The 20,120-nt window shown below is 36.1% G+C and overlaps 1 protein-coding gene across 1 annotated transcript in view; it reads right to left on the reverse strand.

Moving 5' to 3' along the window:
• The window catches only part of PDE3A (phosphodiesterase 3A), a 375,799-nt gene that overhangs the window by 16,678 nt on the left and 339,001 nt on the right, over window positions 1–20,120 (reverse strand). The window contains exons 10-14 of the mRNA XM_036759517.1: window positions 16,448–16,559; window positions 11,941–12,054; window positions 11,527–11,726; window positions 1,366–1,569; window positions 222–377 (exon numbers count right to left, since the gene is read on the reverse strand). Of these exons, the coding sequence (XP_036615412.1) occupies window positions 222–377; window positions 1,366–1,569; window positions 11,527–11,726; window positions 11,941–12,054; window positions 16,448–16,559 (786 nt within the window). The remainder of the gene's footprint in view (window positions 1–221; window positions 378–1,365; window positions 1,570–11,526; window positions 11,727–11,940; window positions 12,055–16,447; window positions 16,560–20,120) is intronic.

A 20,120-nucleotide genomic window follows, 5' to 3' on the forward strand; every position in this document is an offset into this window, starting at 1 on the left:
TGAACTAGAAGTATTGAAGTATTCAGTGAAAAAAATGTGTTATAAATACTTAAAACATGTCCATCATAATCAGTTGTCAATTATCAATGCTACTGATACAGAAGAGATGAAACTGTGAAAGGGGGAAGACAGCACAGTCAACAAAAGTATTGCATATTGTTAAGTATTGTAAAAATTCAATATCAGAGAAACTAATGGGAATATTTATTATGGTTATTTACCTGTTCATAAAACTCATTGACAATGCCATCTGTCCACTGTAAATGAAGTTCTTTACATTTAGCTGGACCGTTGATGTCAGCCAACTTTATGCACATTTGACAAACCAATAAACGATCATTTTCATTAGTCCAATCTATGCCAACATCATCATTCACCTGTATAAGAGACAAACAGAAAATTTGTTTGTCTCAGCAAAACAATATTAAATAAGATTCTATATCAGAGCAACAGTTACTGAGCATCTACTATGTATCTGCAGATAGACAGTACCTCTCCAAGCTTATGCTTAAAGACTTTCCAGTTTGGTCACATTTGTAAGCCTTTGCCTTGTAGAGTTTGTATGTGAGAATCTATGGTCACTTTCAAAACATGTTAAAGTAGTGAAGCAAGACATTAGTGGAAGTAGATTATTTAAAATACTTTTAGGGGCAGCTAGGTGGCACAGTGAGTAGAGCACAAGCCCTGGAGTCGGGAGGACCTGAGTTCAAATGTGACCTCAGACACTTGACACTTACTAGCTGTGTGACCTGGGGCATGTCAGTTAACCCCAATTACCCTGCCTTTCCCCCTCCAAAAAGCAAAAAATAAAATTAGAAAAATACTTTTAGCTATTTCCTCAATTATGAATATAGTAGAAACATTTTAAAAGGAACAAAATAATGAACAATTGATCAAATATGGTTCCTTAATGAATTATGTTGAAATTCTGAAAACATTATTTATTCAGAATTTTTAGAAGGGAAAGTAGATAATTTATGTAAATTTTTAAGTTAATATTTGGGACCTTTATGTTGGGTTTAGCAAAGTTTATCTTTGGTCTTTGAGCATACTTGAGTAACAAATATTTTAATAAATATTTAAAATAGGTTAAAATGTCAAAATAAAACAGGCAAGCCAAAGGAAACCACATGGAAATATTTCTTATGAAATTAGAGAACACAATGCAATTCATGTAAGGAGTCAAATATAATATTTACATGGTCATTATTATAGCATCTCAATTATTCTTAGCTCCTCTATTGGAATGTCTCTGTATTACTCTACTTTCAGAAAAAACTCACAGATATTGGTAATTAAATATATTTTTTTTTCTAATAGCTTTCAGTCTGACCACAAAATGAAGACTGGTACAATTCTAGTTACCTTGGCATTGAATTTGGCTACAAAATCAAAATGTTTCTTCAGGTCAGTGGCCAAAATTGCTTCAATGACAAGGAAACGGAAATGCTTAAATTCCACATGGTCAAGGTTGACTAAGAAGTTATACTCTGGCTGGGACATGAAGAGATTCCATGCAGCAGCTGCATGATGATTTTCTAAAACTGAACGATCATTATATAGCACCGCCTAGAAGGGAAAAAAAAGAGTTACACTGTGTAGTTCTCAGTTCAATAATATTAAGCTGCAATTGAATGTTATTAAAATTATGTAATTTACAGTGATTTCAGAAATGGTTTGTTTTCTTATAAATGTTTATAATTGACAGTATTTAGTAAATACTATTATGGAATACTTATCATATTCTTAATTTTTGATCTTGATCTACTGCCTTCCTTCATCCTTATTCCCCATGCAAAATTTTTATTTCTAGTAAAATATGGAGACAAATGGTATTAGAGTCTCTTTGTGGACTCTCTCTATAACATCTCACAGCACTTGGCTTTCCAAACATATTTTCAAGAATCTTATGACATCTCAGGTTGCAAGAAGGACCTACTGGGTAAGAAAAGTATTGACATGTAGAAGAACTGAAATATTTTGATTAGTTTTGGCTAGGCTTAAAATAAAAAAAAAGTATGAAAAATTACCCAGCAGTTTTTCTATGTATAATATTCTGCACAACTTTCTCTGCCCCCATCTCTACTAAATAGAAAGGAGTTTCCTTTATTTTTCTCTTTTAATGGGCCAAGACTAGTCATTCCAAGTACTGAGTATTCAGTATTGCTTTAGGATTCTTTTCATTTATTATATTGTATGTGTTTTTCCCAACTTTGCTTACCTCCTTCTAAGTCATTTCATAAAAGTTTTGCTGTTTCTTTGAATTCTTGTTTTCATCACCTTTGTAGCACAATAACATTACATTCACACAATTTGTTCAGCTATTTTATAATCAATGGCTCCCCAACTGGTTTCCAGTTTTAAGCTATTACCAGTAGCATATAGGGATAGGGACTAGACCTATAATTTCATTAATATAGGAATTACCGGATGAGGATACTCTCATTACCAGCATAGGTTAATTGATACCTTCTATGATATATAAAGCATTAGATGATTATTAGAACATTTCCCAGTTAAGTGAATTTTCCACAGTCATATAGCCCTGATCTGTTAGGGGCAGGACTTAAAAACTAGGTCTTTCTGGCTTTAAGGACAATGGTCTATCCACTATTCCTTCTGCATCCCTTTTTTTGGTATATAGAGGAAGGCATCAATAACTACCTACTTGTACCTATCTATACAAAATTAGTATGACAGTCCTCCATGTACAAATCAAAGGTAGTATCTATAAGGAGATTAGTAGGGAATAAGCAACCTTTCACTCATGATATTCAACAATAGACTATATCTTTACCACTTCAAAAGTAATTGAAAGATTTAGAGAATATAAAGTCCCATAATCAACGAATAATAAAAATTTTTTGTTTATTATGAAAAAAGCAATTTGATATGCTACAACAATACACTGCTCTTCATATTCTCAAATAAAGTGTCTCCCATTCACATATCAAAATTATTCCTTACAATATAACAATAGAAATAATCTTATTTAGTAACCATATGATTTTAAACATGGCACAAGTCATAGAGATTTTTGTGCCCACCAAAGGTTATTGCCACCATAACCAAGGAGATCCAGTATAAAGTCCATGAGGAAGAGAGATTATCCATGTATGGTGAGGTCCTCACAATACTTATCTTTGTGGATGATGTGCTGATTGCATCAATCCCTGGAACAATACAGAGTCTCCAATAAGAGATCTGTAATCATTCATATGTGTTTAGCTTGATAATCCACATAGAAAAGTCAAAGTACATAAAGACTTTTTACTGTCCAGATCACAATATATACTTAAATGGGCACCTTATAGACTTGTCTATCAGTATGTATACATACAAGACAGATAGTAGAGATATGGATGAATTGGGCCCAGAATCAGACAAGGTGGACTAGAATGCCCTGGGGCATTCTAAAGTTCCTTTAATGAACTCTACCTCCCCATGAAAATAAAGTCCCTTCTTAATAACAACATTCTTCTGGTGTTAATGTATAGCATTGAGACATGAACTATAACAAGTGCCAATGAATTAAAAATTAATACCATATAGAAGGTAATGGAGAGGTGGTAGAATTGGTAAGGGTAGAATGCAACATATGACAAATGAGGGAATCCAAAGAACAGGAATAAAAGATGTCATCAAGGAATTATTAAAAATAAAGGAAAGACTGGTTATATGGTGAACATAAGAGATGACATGATGGCAGGAAAGTTACTTCATTGTTACTCCAATAATGTTGGAAGAACATGAGGAAGGCCAGCAGCAGGGTGGGCGGAACCTCTGTAGTGCATTTAAAAGAGGACATGGACAAGAGTGACACAGGTTAAATCTCAATCCGAGTCATTAGAAGGGACTCTAAAATAATGATATCACAGGTCCACTTGAGGATTACACTCAACTCTTCATATGCTTTAGATGATTTTCATTAAACTTTTATAAATATGAGAAAGGAGTAACATAAAATTATAGATTTTAAACTGGAAAGAACTTTAGAAGTCATGAAGACCCACCTATTCACTTAATATATGAAGAAAATCAAACTGAAAGAGAGGTCAAATGACTTTCCCAGGGTCAACCAGCTAAGAAGGGTCTAAGATGCAATCAGAACCCAGGTTTCCTGAGGTCAAGTCCAATGCTCTATTTATAACAACTTTTGACAATTATTAATATTCTTGCTTGCCTTTTGAAATTACAGCTACAATTTGACTTTCTTCTCCTCCCTGAGACCTTACAAAGTTTACAAGATTATATTGCTTAAGCAAGAAATTCCTTAATATGTACTTGGTCTGGTCCAATAATTCTCCTTAAATTCACCTCATTTGTACTTCCCTAGGTAGTACTTCAGGACCTGAAGGTTTAGGGTGCAAATGAAGTGATTCTTCCATTGCCTATAATGAAAATAGAATTTTGTAGAAATGTTGACAAATTTGTTTTATGTTATGTCTATTTGTTTTCCTTCAAGTTTTACCCATGAAAGTTCTTGGGATGTTATGGCTCATTTCTGCTCTGAATACTTGTTTTCACATGCAGTACTATTCATTATCTTAGAAGGTCATATGCTTATTATGTTCTGCCATCCTCTACCACAACATTTTACAAATTAGTTTATATTCTAAGCAAGAGTTGTTCTTGGCTGCTCTTTCTTTCTCTGCTTGGCAAGGAAGTTAAGTGCTTTCTGGCCAGCACAATTTCTGAGATCTTATGGTTTCCTTGTTGTGGCAACTGTTTTAAATCAGTTCAATTTCACAAGGAAATGATGATAATCAAAGTCAAACTCTATGTCACTTTCCATTTCCCATTTTTCAGGCATCAGATCCTTGTTTGACTAGGTCAGGTTGAAACTGATGTAATTTTCAGTCTTCTCAACTTCAGGCTTTCTTCTAATTTCATATTTAGTGTGACCTCTGTTCTAATTAGTTGATAATCTAGGTGATTGTACACAGAGCTAGCTAAATTTAATATGATTTCCACATTAAAAGCTAATTGTTTCTTGTTTGTTTGGATCAAGTGAATTTCTTTTCTTTTTGTGAGTGTTTACGTTGTCATATCTTTTGACTTTCAACACTAGCAGGCTTCTGAGGAGTCCAAATCTTTACATTCTTTGGTTTCTTAAATCTGAGTCATGATTCCCAACATGTTTCTTTGCTACTGTCCTGTATCTACATTTGCATTCACACCACTGACTATCAGCATATCTGTAGTCTTGGTTTGGAGGCTCTTCTTAAGGTCTTCATAGTGGTTCTTAACTCTTTATCCTTTACAATATTTTCATTGCCTTTGAATGTACGATAAAAGAGATGTCACTAATTCCTCTGTTTGCCTCTCAGTGAAAAGCCTGTGAGAGGGCCATTCTTTCACTTAGCTGCAACTTCCTTTTGTCTTCTGATTTTCTTAGGCACTTAGCTCTTATATTAGAAGTATCTAGTCACGTCCATGACCCAATCAGGTATCCATATAGAACTGATTGTTTTTTACATTATCATATATGGCCAGAAACCCTGGGGGTCTACCCCTCCCAGATTGATTTCTTATTTGACTAAATAAAAGAGGCCATTATCTACCTTATTTTTTTTAATAGCCTTAATCACTGAATGAGGCATTGCCTCAGTCAAACTGAGACATTGGGAAAGACATTAGCTTAAAAAGGCTAAGGTCTCCCACTGCATCCAGGGCCATCTCCAGTCACCCTAATCTATATGTTGCCACTGGACCCAGATGCCTCAGGAGGAGAAAGTGAGGCTGGTACTCTGCAAAGCCCTCCTTCACTTAAATACAATTTACTTGCTTGTCATGACTTCACCTCCCTGATATCATGATCATCTTTGACAATGAAGGACAAACAACAACCTATTACCATTTATAGAATGGCAGAATATAGCTAGAAAGCATTTTAGAATGCAGTGTGAAATTTCAACTATCCAGACATCAGATGGAGATTTGTCTCTTGCATAAGCAGAGCAACAAAGAAGTTCTCAACTTTCCTTGCTAATAATTTCATGCTTCCAATGATAAAGAGGTAAGTAAAAATATTTCAGAATGCATTCTGATTAAAAAGGAAATTTTGCAGCTAGGTGGATAGAATGCTGGGTGTGAAATCAGAAGACTTGAGTTCAAATTAGAAATAAGACACTTACTAGCTGTATGACCCTAAGCAAATCACCCAACCTCTTTCAGCTTCTGTTTCCTCATCTACAAAATGAGGATAATAACATATCTATCCTATGAGGTTTGTTGTGAGTACCAAATAAGATAACATAGTAGAGGACCTTGCAAACCTCAAAGAGCGCTATATATGTGTGTGTGTGTGTATATATATATATATATATATACGTATATATATATATATACACACACACACACACACACACACATATATATGTAAATGCATGTGTGAATATGTATGTGTATATATGTAAATACATGTGTGAATATGTATGTGTATATATGTAAATGCATGTGTGAATATGTATGTGTATATATGTAAATACATGTGTGAATATGTATGTATATGTGTGTGTGTATGTGTGTGTGTGTGTATGCTATTGGAACTGATCTTGTCCAATAAAGGAGGATTGATGGTAGAAAGAATAAAGTCAGAGAACCTTGCAATTAAATGACTATACTAAGTTAGAGTTAATTGTACATAAAAAGGAATCATTAAGCATACTCTAACATATACCCTAAATTTTAGAAAAGTCGATTTCAAAATTCAGGAAAAAGACAGGCATGATTCCGGAGCATAAGATTTTACATGATTGGGCATCTCATGAGTGATGAAATAACTTGAGAGTCAGATTTAACAACAACATCAGAAATGATTCCAATGAGGAAGAAAGGAAAAATTACTTAAGAGGTCAATGAGGGTGCACAAGGAATTCCAATTTCAAAAGAGAAATGTGTGTGTGTGTGCACATGTATGTGTGTGTGTTATGTATGTACGTACATATATAATGTAGAAGGAAAAGTAATTGAGTAAATAAAAAATACTACATGCTGGAAAGCAGAGACTCACTTAAACTCTCCCCCAGGTCCCTCCAAACACCTGTAAAAAATGGCTTTCAACTAATTCTAGAGCTGCAGAACCCATGAAATAGAAGAGGGAAGCAGGGATCCAGCTCAGGACAGCCTGGATGGTCACTGGGAAGGGTCTATCCCACAGTGTGGGAGTGGAGCACAGCCCAGCATGGGGCACCAGGACCAACCAGACTGGGAGCCAGGCAGAACAGGCCATAGGTCCCTGAATCATTAAGCTGTGCCAGTTACCAGACTTCTCAACTCACAAATGCCAAAGACAACAGAGCAGGTTAGTGGAAAAACTGCTGGAATATAGTGAAATGAGTGCATGGTTGGCCCCAGCCTCAGGTGCAGCAGAGGTGGTGCCATGCTGTGGCTGCTTCCAGAGCTCCAGCTGAGGTTGCTTCTGGCCCCAGGCCCACCCAGCGGGAGGAATTAAGTGGTGGATCAGAGCAGGAATGCAAAGCCTGCTTTGCCCTGCTTGGATCTGGGCCTCAGTCCTGGTTGGTGGGTCTTGGGGGAGGAGGAGTGCTGGTGTGGCAGAGCTTGCTGTGTAGAAGTAGCTCTGAAAACAGCACCACAGCCCCTCAAGCTTGGGACAAAGTACTCTCTCCTCTACAAGCTGTCATACCCTTACAAAAAGCTCAAAGGTCAAGTACTTGGCTGGGAACATGGTCAGGCAGAGAAAAAAGAAGCAGACTCAGACTCTAGAATCATTTTTTGGTGACAAAGAAGATCAAAACATACAGCCAGAAGAAGTCAACAAAGTCAAAGAGCCCACATCAAAAGCCTCCAAGAAAAATATGAATTGGTCTCAAGCCATGGAAGAGCTCAAAAAGAATTTGGAAAAGCAATTAAGAAAAGTAGAGGAAAATTGGGAAGAGAAATGAGAGAGATGCAAAAAAATCATGAAAAACAATTCAATGACTTGCTAAAGGAGACCCAAAAAAATACTGAGGAAAATAACACCTTAAAAATAGACTAACTCAAACGGCAAAAGAACTCCAAAAAGCCAATGAGGAGAAGAATGGACCACTGAAGAAAATACTACCTTAAAAATTAGATTGGAGCAAGTGGAAGCTAGTGACTTTATGAGAAATCAAGATATCATATAAAACAGAATGAAAGGAATGAAAAAATGGAAGACTGTGAAATATGTCATTGGAAAGAAGCTGACCTGGAAAATAGATCCAGGAGAGATAATTTTAAAATTATTGGACTACCTGAAAGCTATGGTCAAAAAAAGAGCCTAGATATCATCTTTCAAGAAATTATCAAGGAAAACTGCTCTGATATTCTAGAGCCAGAGGGTAAAATAGAAATTGAAAGAATCCACCAATCACCACTTGAAAAAGATCCCCAAAAGAAAACTCCTAGGAATATTGTCACCAATTTGCAGAGTTCCCAGATCAAGGAGAAAATACTGCAAGCAGCCAGAAAGAAACAATTTGAGTATTGTGGAAACACATACAGGATAACACAAGATCTAACAGCTTCTACATTAAGGGATCGAAGGGCTTGGAATATGATATTCTTTAGGTCAAAGGACCTAGGATTAAAACCAAGAATCACCTACCCAGCAAAACTGAGTATAATGCTCCAAGGCAAAATATGGAATTTTAATAAAATAGAGGACTTTCAAGCTTTTTCAATGAAAAGACCAGAGCTGAATAGAAAATATGACTTTCACATACAAGGATCAAGAGAAGCATGAAAAGGTAAACAAGAAAGAGAAATCACAAGAGACTTACTAAAGTTGAACTGTTTTGTTTACATTCCTACATGGAAAGATGATGTGTGTAATTCATGAGACCCTTCTCAATATTAGGGTAATTGAAGGGAATACACACACACACACACACACACACACACACATACATATACACACACACACAGAGCACACCCAGAGGGCACAGGGTGAGTTGAATATGAAGGGATGATATCTAAAAAAATAAAATAAAACAAAATTAAGGGGTGAGAGAGGACTATATTGAGAGAGGGAGAAAGGGAGAAATAGAATGGTGTAAATTATCTCACATAAAAGTGGCATGAAAAAGCAGTTCTGTTGGAAGGGAAGAGGGGGCAGGTGAGGAGAAATGAGTGAATCTCACTTTCATAGGATTGGATTTGAGGAAGGAATAACATACACACTCAATTGGGTATCTTACCCCACAGGAAAGTAGGGGGAAGGGTATAAAAAGGGGGCATGATAGAAGGGAGGGCAGATGGGGGAGGAGGTAATCAAAGGCAAACACTTTTGAAAAGGAACACGGTCAAGGGAGAAAATTGAATAAAGGGGGATAGGATAGGAAGGAGCAAAATATAGTTAGGCTTTCACAACATGACTGTTATGGAAGTGTTTTGCATAATGATACATGTATGGCCTATGTTGAACTGCTTGCCTTCTTAGGGAGGGGGGGTGGGAAGGGAAGAGGGGAGAGAATGTGGAACTCAAAGTTTTAAAAGCAGATGCTCAAAAAAAGGTTGTTTTTGCATGCAACTGGGAAATAAGAAAAAACAGGCAATGGGGCATAGAAATCTATCTTGCCCTACAAGAAAGTAAGGGGAAAGCGGATGGGGGAAGAGTGGGGTGACAGAAGGGAGGGCAGACTAAGGAAAGGGAGAATCAGAATATATATCATCTTGGGGTGGGGAGGGGGTAGAAATGGGGAGAAAAATTGTAATTCAAAATCTTGTGGAAATCAATGTTGAAAACTAAAAAATATTAAATTAAAAAATATTACACATTGTGTTAAGAGCTATCCATCTTTGCTTTCTTGTAAGTTTTCTTTTGTTCTCTGCTGTGTACTTTTTACTTTGTTTTTTCCCTGTTCCTTACCCTCCTCAAAAGCTACAATTAAGCACAGATATATTCATATATACATATATATATGTGTGTGTGTGTGTGTATGTGTGTGTATGTGTATACATACACATATATATGTATATATACATACATGCATATACATACAGACATATATACATACATAAATACATAAAGACATGTACTTTCCCTAACAAATTGTACTCCCGATCTTTGTTTTTATTTTTGTGTGTATCTCTTCTTTCCTATCCTTCCTAACTCTTCCACTTCTACCTGCTACCTTTCCATCTTCTTAACCTCTCCCCTCTCCCCTCTCCCCTGCCCAGGATTCCTCCCTTATCCTCACCCCCATTCCCATAAATCTAAACACCCTTCCATACCCCTCTTTGACCAATTCCCTTGCCCTCACCTATAAAGATCTCTCCCTTATCCTCCCTCCTCCCTATCTCCTTAGTATTTTATTTCTTTCTGAATTTAGAAGACTTTTATACTCTTTTAGGTATATATGCATTGTTTCCTTGTGAACCCACTCCGATGAAAGTGGGTTTCCAGAACTAACAGCCCTCCTTCTCCAATAATCTGTGTTGGTTCTTCCTCTTGTGCCTCGTTTGTATAACATAATTACTCTTTTTAGCTCTTCCTAAATAGTTTTACTTTTTAAAGTCATATCATACTCACATCCACCCCATCTTTCTTATGAACTTCCCAGTTACTAATTACAATCTTAGACATACAAGTTTTACATTTTGCATACATAAATGGTACACAGTTTGTCCTTATTGAGGCCCTTTTAATTAATCTTTGGTATGCACCTTAAATTTCTCTTGGCTCCTATTAAGTTCTGTTTTACTTATTTTTTTAAACAAAGTCCTGAAAGTCTGACAGTTCATTAAATGTCCAGGTTTTTTTTTTTTCATTCAGGATTATGCTTAGCTTTGCTAAATTTCCCAGTTCTTTTTCTGTTCAATATATAAAGTTCCAAGACTTGTGGTCTTTTAGTGTCACGGCTACTAGGTCTTGTGTGATTCTAATTATGGCACCAACATATTAAATGTTTTTTTTCTTGTTGCTTGTAATACTTTATCCTTGAGCTGAGGTTTCAGAATTTGACCATAATATTCTTCTGGGTTTTCTCATATGATCTCTTTCAGGTGGTGGTGAGTGGATTTTTTTCTATTTCTACTTTCCCCTCTTGTTCTAATGCCTCAGGAAAATTTTCTTTAACTATTTCTTGTATTATTTTATCACTCTAATCTTCTTTGAAAAGTACTTTTGAGAATTATTGACCTAAAAAAGAATCCCATGTGGTTGTAAGATGTATTTGAACTTTCTATTCTTCATTAGAAAGGAATTGAATAACTGAAAAGGGACAAAATACTGACAGCTGCATGTGCTCATCTATGAAACCTCCATTTGAAACTAAGTACATTCACATGAAAAACAAATTTTAACTACTGTAAAAGAAATCAGTGAGATTTAATAACTGCTAACATTTCTTTCATCTATATGGGATAATATGGTCTTTCTCTATAACCATAGCATATGAGATTATTACTACAGACAATGAAAATGTTATGGCAAATATTAACCTGGTATCCAAGACAAATAGGCAATACTAAATGAACAAATATTCAAATAAATCTCTTACATGATGTAATCATTCTACTTTTGAGGCAGACATTTACCTGAGGTGCACTAGTTGCAACCAGAAAAGCATTTGTCCTTCCTGGGTGATCATAATCATGCATGGCTGCAGCCACATAGAGAGCCATCAACTCCAGGGCAGGGATATTGCCAGCCAGACATCCATATTTATCATCTGCTGGAGAATACATTTTTGAAAATACATATCCCATGTGTCCGTGTGTGATTCCACTGTCAGAATCTGAGAAGAGATATTTAAAAAGGCATCATTTAAATGTCATCATTCAGTGCACAAAAAAGATAGCATTTTTCTTTACTCTAATTTTGAACCCACAATCTAATCCAGCTCTTAACACTTAAACCTAAAGTTCTTAAATACACAAGTAATAGCAAAATTTGAATTTTACTTAGTCTTTCAACTAAGATGCAAATTGCTTGTAAGAGAGAACAAATACCTGAATCACTTGCTGATCCATGGTCATTAATCACAGTGGAGAGGCCTGGAATAGGTTGAGTAGTAAGGTACCAAACAGCATGTAAAACATCAGTGGCATGGACTCTGTTGTGATCTGTAAAAGAAAAAAAGAAGTTATAAACATTTATTGTGTTAGATCTGCAACCAGAACATATGATTATATGTTGACCTAATGCTGTTTTTGTCCAAGGACCAAGAGTGACATCTACTGGATAAATAATTCAAGTCTAATTAAAAATCAGCCAAAACAAAATGGACAAATGCATTGATTAATGGAATATTATTTTATGTCATCCACAGCAACAAAAAATGACCAGTGCCCACAATACTTATTGTAAGGGTAGATATAAAAATGTCTATTGATAGGTAAGAGTCAAAGTACATAAGTAATCTATGCATATAGGATCATATCTGAAACTATGCCTATGAACAGAATTTTCATCCTTTTTTGTTTACGTATCCCTATAGTGAACACAGATTAGGAAAAACATAAAAATATATTAAATACTACATTATGTCGTAAAATCATAGGATTTAGGGCCAGGTGGGACCTTTGAAATTATCTAGCCCAATAGCTTGCTTTACTTCATTTTATTTTAACCGGTGAGAAAAATGAAGCTCTGAAAGAAGACATGACTTTCTCACCTTCATAAGCCCTTTCCTGGTCACTTTTTAGAAGTGCTCAGAACAAAAAGTCAATGTATGACTTCAGGGATATGGAAGGCTCCTCTAGAAGAGTCCTCCAAAGGAAGTACAATGGGATGGAGGATTAACATATATAATTAAGATTATTATTTGCTTATTTAAAGGGTTTTATCTTGTTCACTTATTTTAATAAAAAAAAATTAAGGACCCTCTGAATCTATCCAGGATTTCTTACTATGATATACTCCACATGAATCTGTACTATTTAGTCACTTTTCCATGCTCAAATTCATTTTTTTCAGTCACTTTCCCTATCAAAATCTACTTATGTTACATCCCATCCCAGAGAACTCTGTAACTACCTATCATACTGGGAAAACTAATCCATGCTTAGCTGTTAATCCTTGATAATCAGTGTGTTATCAATAAATGCTACTAAAAACATTTGCCATTCCAAGTTTTAAGGTTAACACAATATTTTGTATCTATGACCTCATGTGATGCTCACAACAACCCAGTGAAGTAGGTAGTAAATTATGATCCCCATTTATAGAAATAAAAACTAAGGCCAAGAAACTACTGTAGGCTACCTATTCAGGTCAATTATTAGTAAATGGCAAGGTGAGGACTTGACTTTAAATTGAGGTGTTTTTCTATGTGATTTTCCCAATTGATTATTGGTAGTGGGGTGAGTGGAAGTCACTCTGCATTATATCACAGGAACTGGTTCTAGTTCAATCTTCTGATTTCACCATAGGCCCATCTTGAGTCATGAATGTCATAACTCTGGACTTATATCTTAATATCTTCCACCCACCTTTCACACTGGACAACTCATAGAGCTTAGACATACTTTAACCTTTTCTCCTAGGAGAAGATGCAGTTATTAAAAAATTTTCCTAACTCTTTTTATGCAATAGGCTATCCCTAAACCTGGGATGGAGTCCCTCCTCACCTCTTCCTCTCTTGGGGTCTTCCCTTCTGAAATTGACTCTTTTGAATAGGCAAACTAAGCCATCTATTGCCTTAATTCTTACCTAGCCTGAAATCACTGAATGGGTGGTGCCTCCGACAAACTGAGACCTGGGAAAGACTTTAGCTTAAAAAAGGCCAAGGTCTCCCATTGCATCCAGAGCCATCTCCAATCATCCTGGCTTATGTTTTGCAACTGGACTCAGATGACTCTGGAGGTGAGAGTGAGGCAGATGTCTTTGCACAGTCCTGCCTTGCTTAAATCCAATTCACTTGTAAGTCAAGACCTCACCTTTCTGATGTCATTGGTCCTCTTTGAGAATGAATAACCAACAACAAGAACAACAACTACTACTACTACTACATTAAAAGCACAGACCTAACTTGGAGAAGATGTTGTCCACTCCTATTGAATGAAACCTTTTGCCTCTGCCTGCTGTTCCTACCCCAATTTACTGAAGAACATAGCTCAGGAATTTGGAACTATGCCCAATGGGCTATAAAATCATGCACACCCTTTGACCAAGCAATACCACTATTAGGTCTGTATCCCAAAGAGATAAAAAGAGGAAAAGGACCTATATGTACAAAAATATTTATAGGAGATCTTTTAGTGGTGGCAAAGAATTGGAGATTCAGAGGATGTCCATCAATTGTGGAATGGCTGAACAAGTTGTTGCTCATTTGTGATGGCATGCTATTGTGCTATAAGAAATGACAAGTAGGATGCTCTCAGAAAAACCTTGGAAGACTTACTTGAACTTATGCAAAGTGAAATGAGCAGAACCAGCAATATTATATGATGATCTACTGTGAATAACTTAGCTATTCTCAGCAATACAATGATACAAGACAATTTTGAAGGACTTGTGATGAAAGGTGCTGTCTCCAGAAAAAGAACAGGTGAAGCTTAAATGCGGATTGAAGATACTTTTGCTTTACTTTATTTTTTCTTGGGGTTTTTTGTGTGTGTTTTTTTCACAGAATGACTTACACAGAAATGTGTTATATGTGACAACACATGTATACATATACAACCTATGCCAAATTGCTTGTCTCCTCAGTGTGGGGGAGAGGATAGAGGGAGGGAATTTGGAAATGAAAATTTGAAAAGAATGATAAAATTGTTTTCACATATAATTGGGAAAAAATAAAATATTATTGAAAAAAATAACATACCTCAGTTTCACTCTTCCTAAGCCAAAATCCTACTCCTGCTACCTTTCCCCTCCCAAATTGCTCTTAATCCTTTCCCCAAAATCCAGATAGGGCAACAGATATAAGAAAATATTTGCCCTCTCATCTGAAAGGTGGGAGTCTGGGAGGGCATTCATCTCCAGGTTCCCATGATTCTTGGCTCTTTCTTTATTCATTGACCAAGCAAATTTACTCTGTTACACATCCTCATTTATGTTTTGCATATAAAGGAATATAGGTTATATCCCATGAAATATAAAGTCAACAATTTCTCCATCCCTCCTCCAGTCTCTTTTAAAATTGTTGGATCCCTTTGTCCCTATATGTTTTCTCTTAGGCATGAGACTAAGGTAAAATCTCTCTTTTTATATTTGAAAAACAACCTTGTCTTTTAAAAACAAAATCTCAGTCTTTACTATTTTCTTTTTATAATTTTAATTACGTTAGTTGGTTTATTTCTTGCTCTTCTGAGGGGGCATACCATGTGGAGGCAGAGAAAAGCAATAACTCACTCTGCCATCTCGATCAAAGTTGATTTGCTAATTTCTACATCAGTATTATATGTGCCATACCACTCCTTCCAATGCTTCATCTGCCTTCTCTGATAATCCATATTCCTGATTCACCACAATTCTTCAAAAGTACTTTTGCACTTGTTTTCTGTTGTATAAATGCATTTTAATATTACTTTAAATCAGATTCTCAGTTATTTTATGTAGCAATGCTGTTTGCACAAATTGATTTTGAATAATTGAAGAGTACAGTATATTACTCGTTATATTTTTCATAATGCCTACAACAGTTCTTTGTTCAACCTCACTCATATATTAGCAATATACTAATTAGCTTGGCCAACTTCCATTATTTTTGTCTCTCCCTCTTATGTATTTTTATGTTTTTATATAATTATCCCAGATATGATCCAAAACATAAAACTTTAAAAATTATTTTACAAAAGAAAAGCTTAATTATAAAATAAATGGTTCTAATTTATATATAACAATGTTCTAAGGAAAACAATTTTGGGCTCATATTCAATGTAGCTCAGATTCTATCTGGCTCAGATTATTCTGGTTCACTTGTCAATACCAGCATCACAAAGGTGCAGATTCCTTAAGAGTCTAGCCAAAGCTTAGACTCCTTAAGTGTGTACCCAATATGGTGAATCTTTAATAAACTTTGTTGTTCTTCGGCTGAAAAAAAAAACAATTTTGAAAGACTAAAGGTCTGATTGATACAGGTGCTAACCTACATATTTCTAATTTAAAAAGAAAAATTTGAAGGTGAGGAGGCAGGGCAATTGGGGCTGAGTGACTTGCCTAAGGTCACACAGCTAGTGTGTATCAAGTGCCTGAGGCCAGAATTGAATTTAGGGCTCTAGGGCTAGTGCTCTACTCACTGTGCCACTCAGCTGCCCCTAATGTACATATTTCTAAGAAAACATCCTAGACCTAATCTACCAAATCATAGAGTTTGTAAGTGGCATTCTTGGAGGAATTACTCAGATTTAGAATTCCTTACAGATGAAATCACAGAGCCTTTACATATTCTTGTATTGTTATTACTAAGGAACAAGATGGCATGTTTTATCATCATTAATTATTCATAGTTTCAAACTTAATAGTTGGAAATAAAAAATCTTATTTTTCTCTACTGTAACTAGATGTACTTACAAGGAATATCCCGATATCCATTCTCCAGGGCATGAAAATAATTCATAAATTCTTTTACAGGAATTTTAAAAGTTTCAAAAAGTCCCATGTCTTCAAAAAGTCTGTATGATACCTAAAGAAAGGAAATTCAAAATACCATGAAAATAATCTCATAGCACAGGCCTAAAATTAGAAATGAAAATAGGCATATCTCACTCATTGAATGCTTTAATTCATTGCCACCACAGGACTCATTAATGGGAACAATTGGGTTTTGTGTGGGTACCTATTATCTAGCTAGGATTGTCTGAGGCCCTGTGGGTTTCAAAACAAGTCTAATACAGTCTTTAAATATAAAGAACCTTCCAGAGTCTATTCAGGGAGAATAGAAATGCCACCATTAGTGACTAATATAGCAGCATTTGCTGACATAGTAAACTACTATATTGTGAATTTAGAGGATTGGGTTGTTTGTTGCTCTCTCACAGAATCATAGCATCTCAAATTAGGGAGGGATCTAATGTGTACCTGACTAAGGATTGCCTCTCTAGCATGCCAGCAAGAGCAGCAATCCAGTCTGTGCTCAAAGTCTTCTCGTGGTGGGAACTCTTTACCTGCAGAAGTAAGCCATTCAACATTTGGAGAGCTCTGACTGTTGAGAATTTCCCCCCCTTATTTAACCTATGGCTTAGGGCCCTTCCACAAAAACCTGGGTCCTCATGGACCTAGTATTCTAGGGTGGACCTTAAGGAAGATTGAATTTTCTCTTTGGCTCATGTTACCTTTTGGCTCACCTCAGACAGTAAGCATGCTTTGAGAAAGCTAAATAGGCAATCTCCATTCCAGAAGACCCTCTTACTATCTGGATAAATCGAGTGACTTTGCCATCAAACTAGGACATTATTCAGGCAATATACTGGCAGTGTTCTTTTCCCAAGAAATATTGTTGAATCAGGAAATCTCCTTTCTCTGAGTCCTGATTCCCCAAACTCTCTAACTTTTGAACTTGGGAATTACTGAATTCATATTTATTCATGAGACAGCCTTGAAAGCTGAGGTGCCTTTCCTAAGTCCAGTGATGACATACATGTCTGCTTGTTTTGGGAACCTCTGAAGAAGCTCTTTCAGTATCTCTGATACTATTTCTGTAGCTAGAAAAAAAAATCTGCTCTCCAGTTCTCCCCTCTCAAGCCAGGTACAGACACATGGAACTCTCATGTGCCTCTGCCCTGAGGAAGTCACTTCTATTTCCTGGAGGCAAGTAAGGATTCCCACCTCATCAACTACTTTCCCAGGACCAAGTCTATTCTACAGAATAATGGTATTTTTGTGTGTTTATATGTGAATATACATTTGTATATTTAGTATCTTTGCCAAGAAAACCCCAAACATGGTAATGAAGAGTCAGACATGACTAAAAAGCAACTGAACACACATACATATGTATATTCACTTGTGGATCAAAAACTGATTTTGTGAAGTTCCATCTTTACATTCTAACACCTCAAACTTAAAATGTCTCAAATGGACATCATTGTCTTCCTCCATGCCCCTAAAAAAACCTCATCCTTTCTATGAAATGTCCCCATTTTTTAAAAATCAGAAGCCTCATCCTTCTAGTTACCCAGCATTGATATCTTGGAACAGTCTTTGATGCTCCCCTGTTTTTCACCCTCAACATCCAATTAGAATCCAGGTTCTGTTGATACTATCTCCTCAACTCCATACTGTTCTTCTTCTATGGTTTCCTCTATATTCACCTTAATTCGAGTACTTGACCATTCTAACATTCTATTTGTAACAACTTCTTCAGTGATCTAGTCTTTACCCTCATCCCCCACCTGAAATTCTGGTCCTTCCCACACACAACTGTCAAGATACCCTTCTTCAACACAGGTCTTGAATATGCCACTTCACTATTAAAAAAAAAAAACTAATGGCTTTCTATTGCTTATAGGATAAAATACAAACTCTTTAGCCTTAGATTTAATGGTTTCCACCATCTGGCTCTAGTCTATGTCTCTAGCCATACATATCTGACTTTTCCCTGATCTCATCATGCACCCTCTTGCTTTTATGAATCATACAAGCCATCATCCATGCCGTCAATGTACATCTCAGTGTAACTAGTTGAAATCCTTCTCTTCCTATAAGATTCAGTTTAAGTGTTAAATCCTCTAGAAACCCTTCCCTGACATCCCCAGTATTTTCTTTTACCTTATTTTCCTAAGGCAGTGTGTCTGGATTTCTCCTTTACTCCTATCATATTTTACTTTGTAGCATACTTATTTGTGTAACTATCATCTTGAATGCAGAAATCAACTCACATAAATACATTTTTAATATTTCAGAACTTAACAAACACCAAAAGAACAGTCATTTCCATATACAAAGTAGAAAAAAAGATTGTACATGCAACTGCAAATCTCTATAACAAATAGCTTATTTTTCATTTTAATATATTTAACAATTAATTTTAAAAGTTTTCCAATATGCTTGTCAATGTTTTCTTCCACTCTTCTTTCTGTTCTCTTTTGTGCTTTTAAAAAATGCTTCATATTTATGGAAAGAGGTAGGGGACCAATATGGTAGAATAGGGGCAGCCACCCAGCTGAACTCTCCCAACATTCTTCTGCAAAAATTTTAAAATAACACCTCAAATCAAATTTTGGAATGGCAGAGCCAAGGAAAGTTCAGGTTAAAACATTTTTCCAGCTTAAGAAAACTTATGAGGTTGGCAGAAAAATTCTATGACATCATTGCGGAGGCCTGTCCTGAGCCCACACATGCAGAGAAGGTAACAGCAGCCATAGCAGCAGCAGCAGCAGCAGCTGTTTCAGGAGCTCTCATCCTAGAGGTGGTAAGGGAGTTGGATAACTGGTCAGAAAGAGAATACAGGGCACACTTTGCTGGCACTGGGCACAGCTGGTGCTGATTGGCAACTCTATTGCCCATACTTAATTCTGTGTCATAGTTCAAAGGTAGAGAGGAGAGCTATTGGTTGGTTACAAGGCAGCAGGGAACTCTGGACACAACTCCAAGGCAAAGTAGAGCACTAGTGCTTGTGGCTGCAGGGCTTGTGGCTGTAAAGACAGAGCACAGACCAAGAAAGCAGTGACCATACCTCTCCAAGGATCACACTACCTTGGAAGCATTAAAAATTTGCAGACCTCCTCCTCCCCAAGAACTAGTTCTAAAACAGCTTCATGCAAAACCTAAAGCTGAGACAAAGCCTCCCCATCCCCAGACCAACAGAGCTCAATTTTAACCTAAAGTTCAAAGTCAAGAAATAGAAAAAAATGAGTAAACAAAAACACCAAAAAATAATTTAACCATAAAATGGTCCTATGGTAGCAGAGAAGACCAAGACAAACTCAGAAGAAGACAACAATGTGAAAAGAGCTATAAAAAAGCCTTGCTAAATGAGGGACACAGAAAAATTCTAAGGAAAATACACCTTAAAAACAGAACTGATCTAACGGTAAGAGGCACAAAAACTCGCTGAAGAAAAGAACTACTTAAATAGCAGATTTGGTCAAATGGAAAAGAGGTACAAAATCTCACTGAAGATAATAAGTCTCTAAAAATTAAAACTGGGTAAGTGGAAGCTAATGATTCCATGAGACATCAAGAAACAATAAGATAAAGTCAAAATGGGGAAAAATAGAAAAAAGTGAAATATTTCACTGGAAAA

This window comes from Trichosurus vulpecula, chromosome 5, assembly GCF_011100635.1.
Source record: "Trichosurus vulpecula isolate mTriVul1 chromosome 5, mTriVul1.pri, whole genome shotgun sequence".
Classification (NCBI taxonomy): Eukaryota; Metazoa; Chordata; class Mammalia; order Diprotodontia; family Phalangeridae; genus Trichosurus; species Trichosurus vulpecula.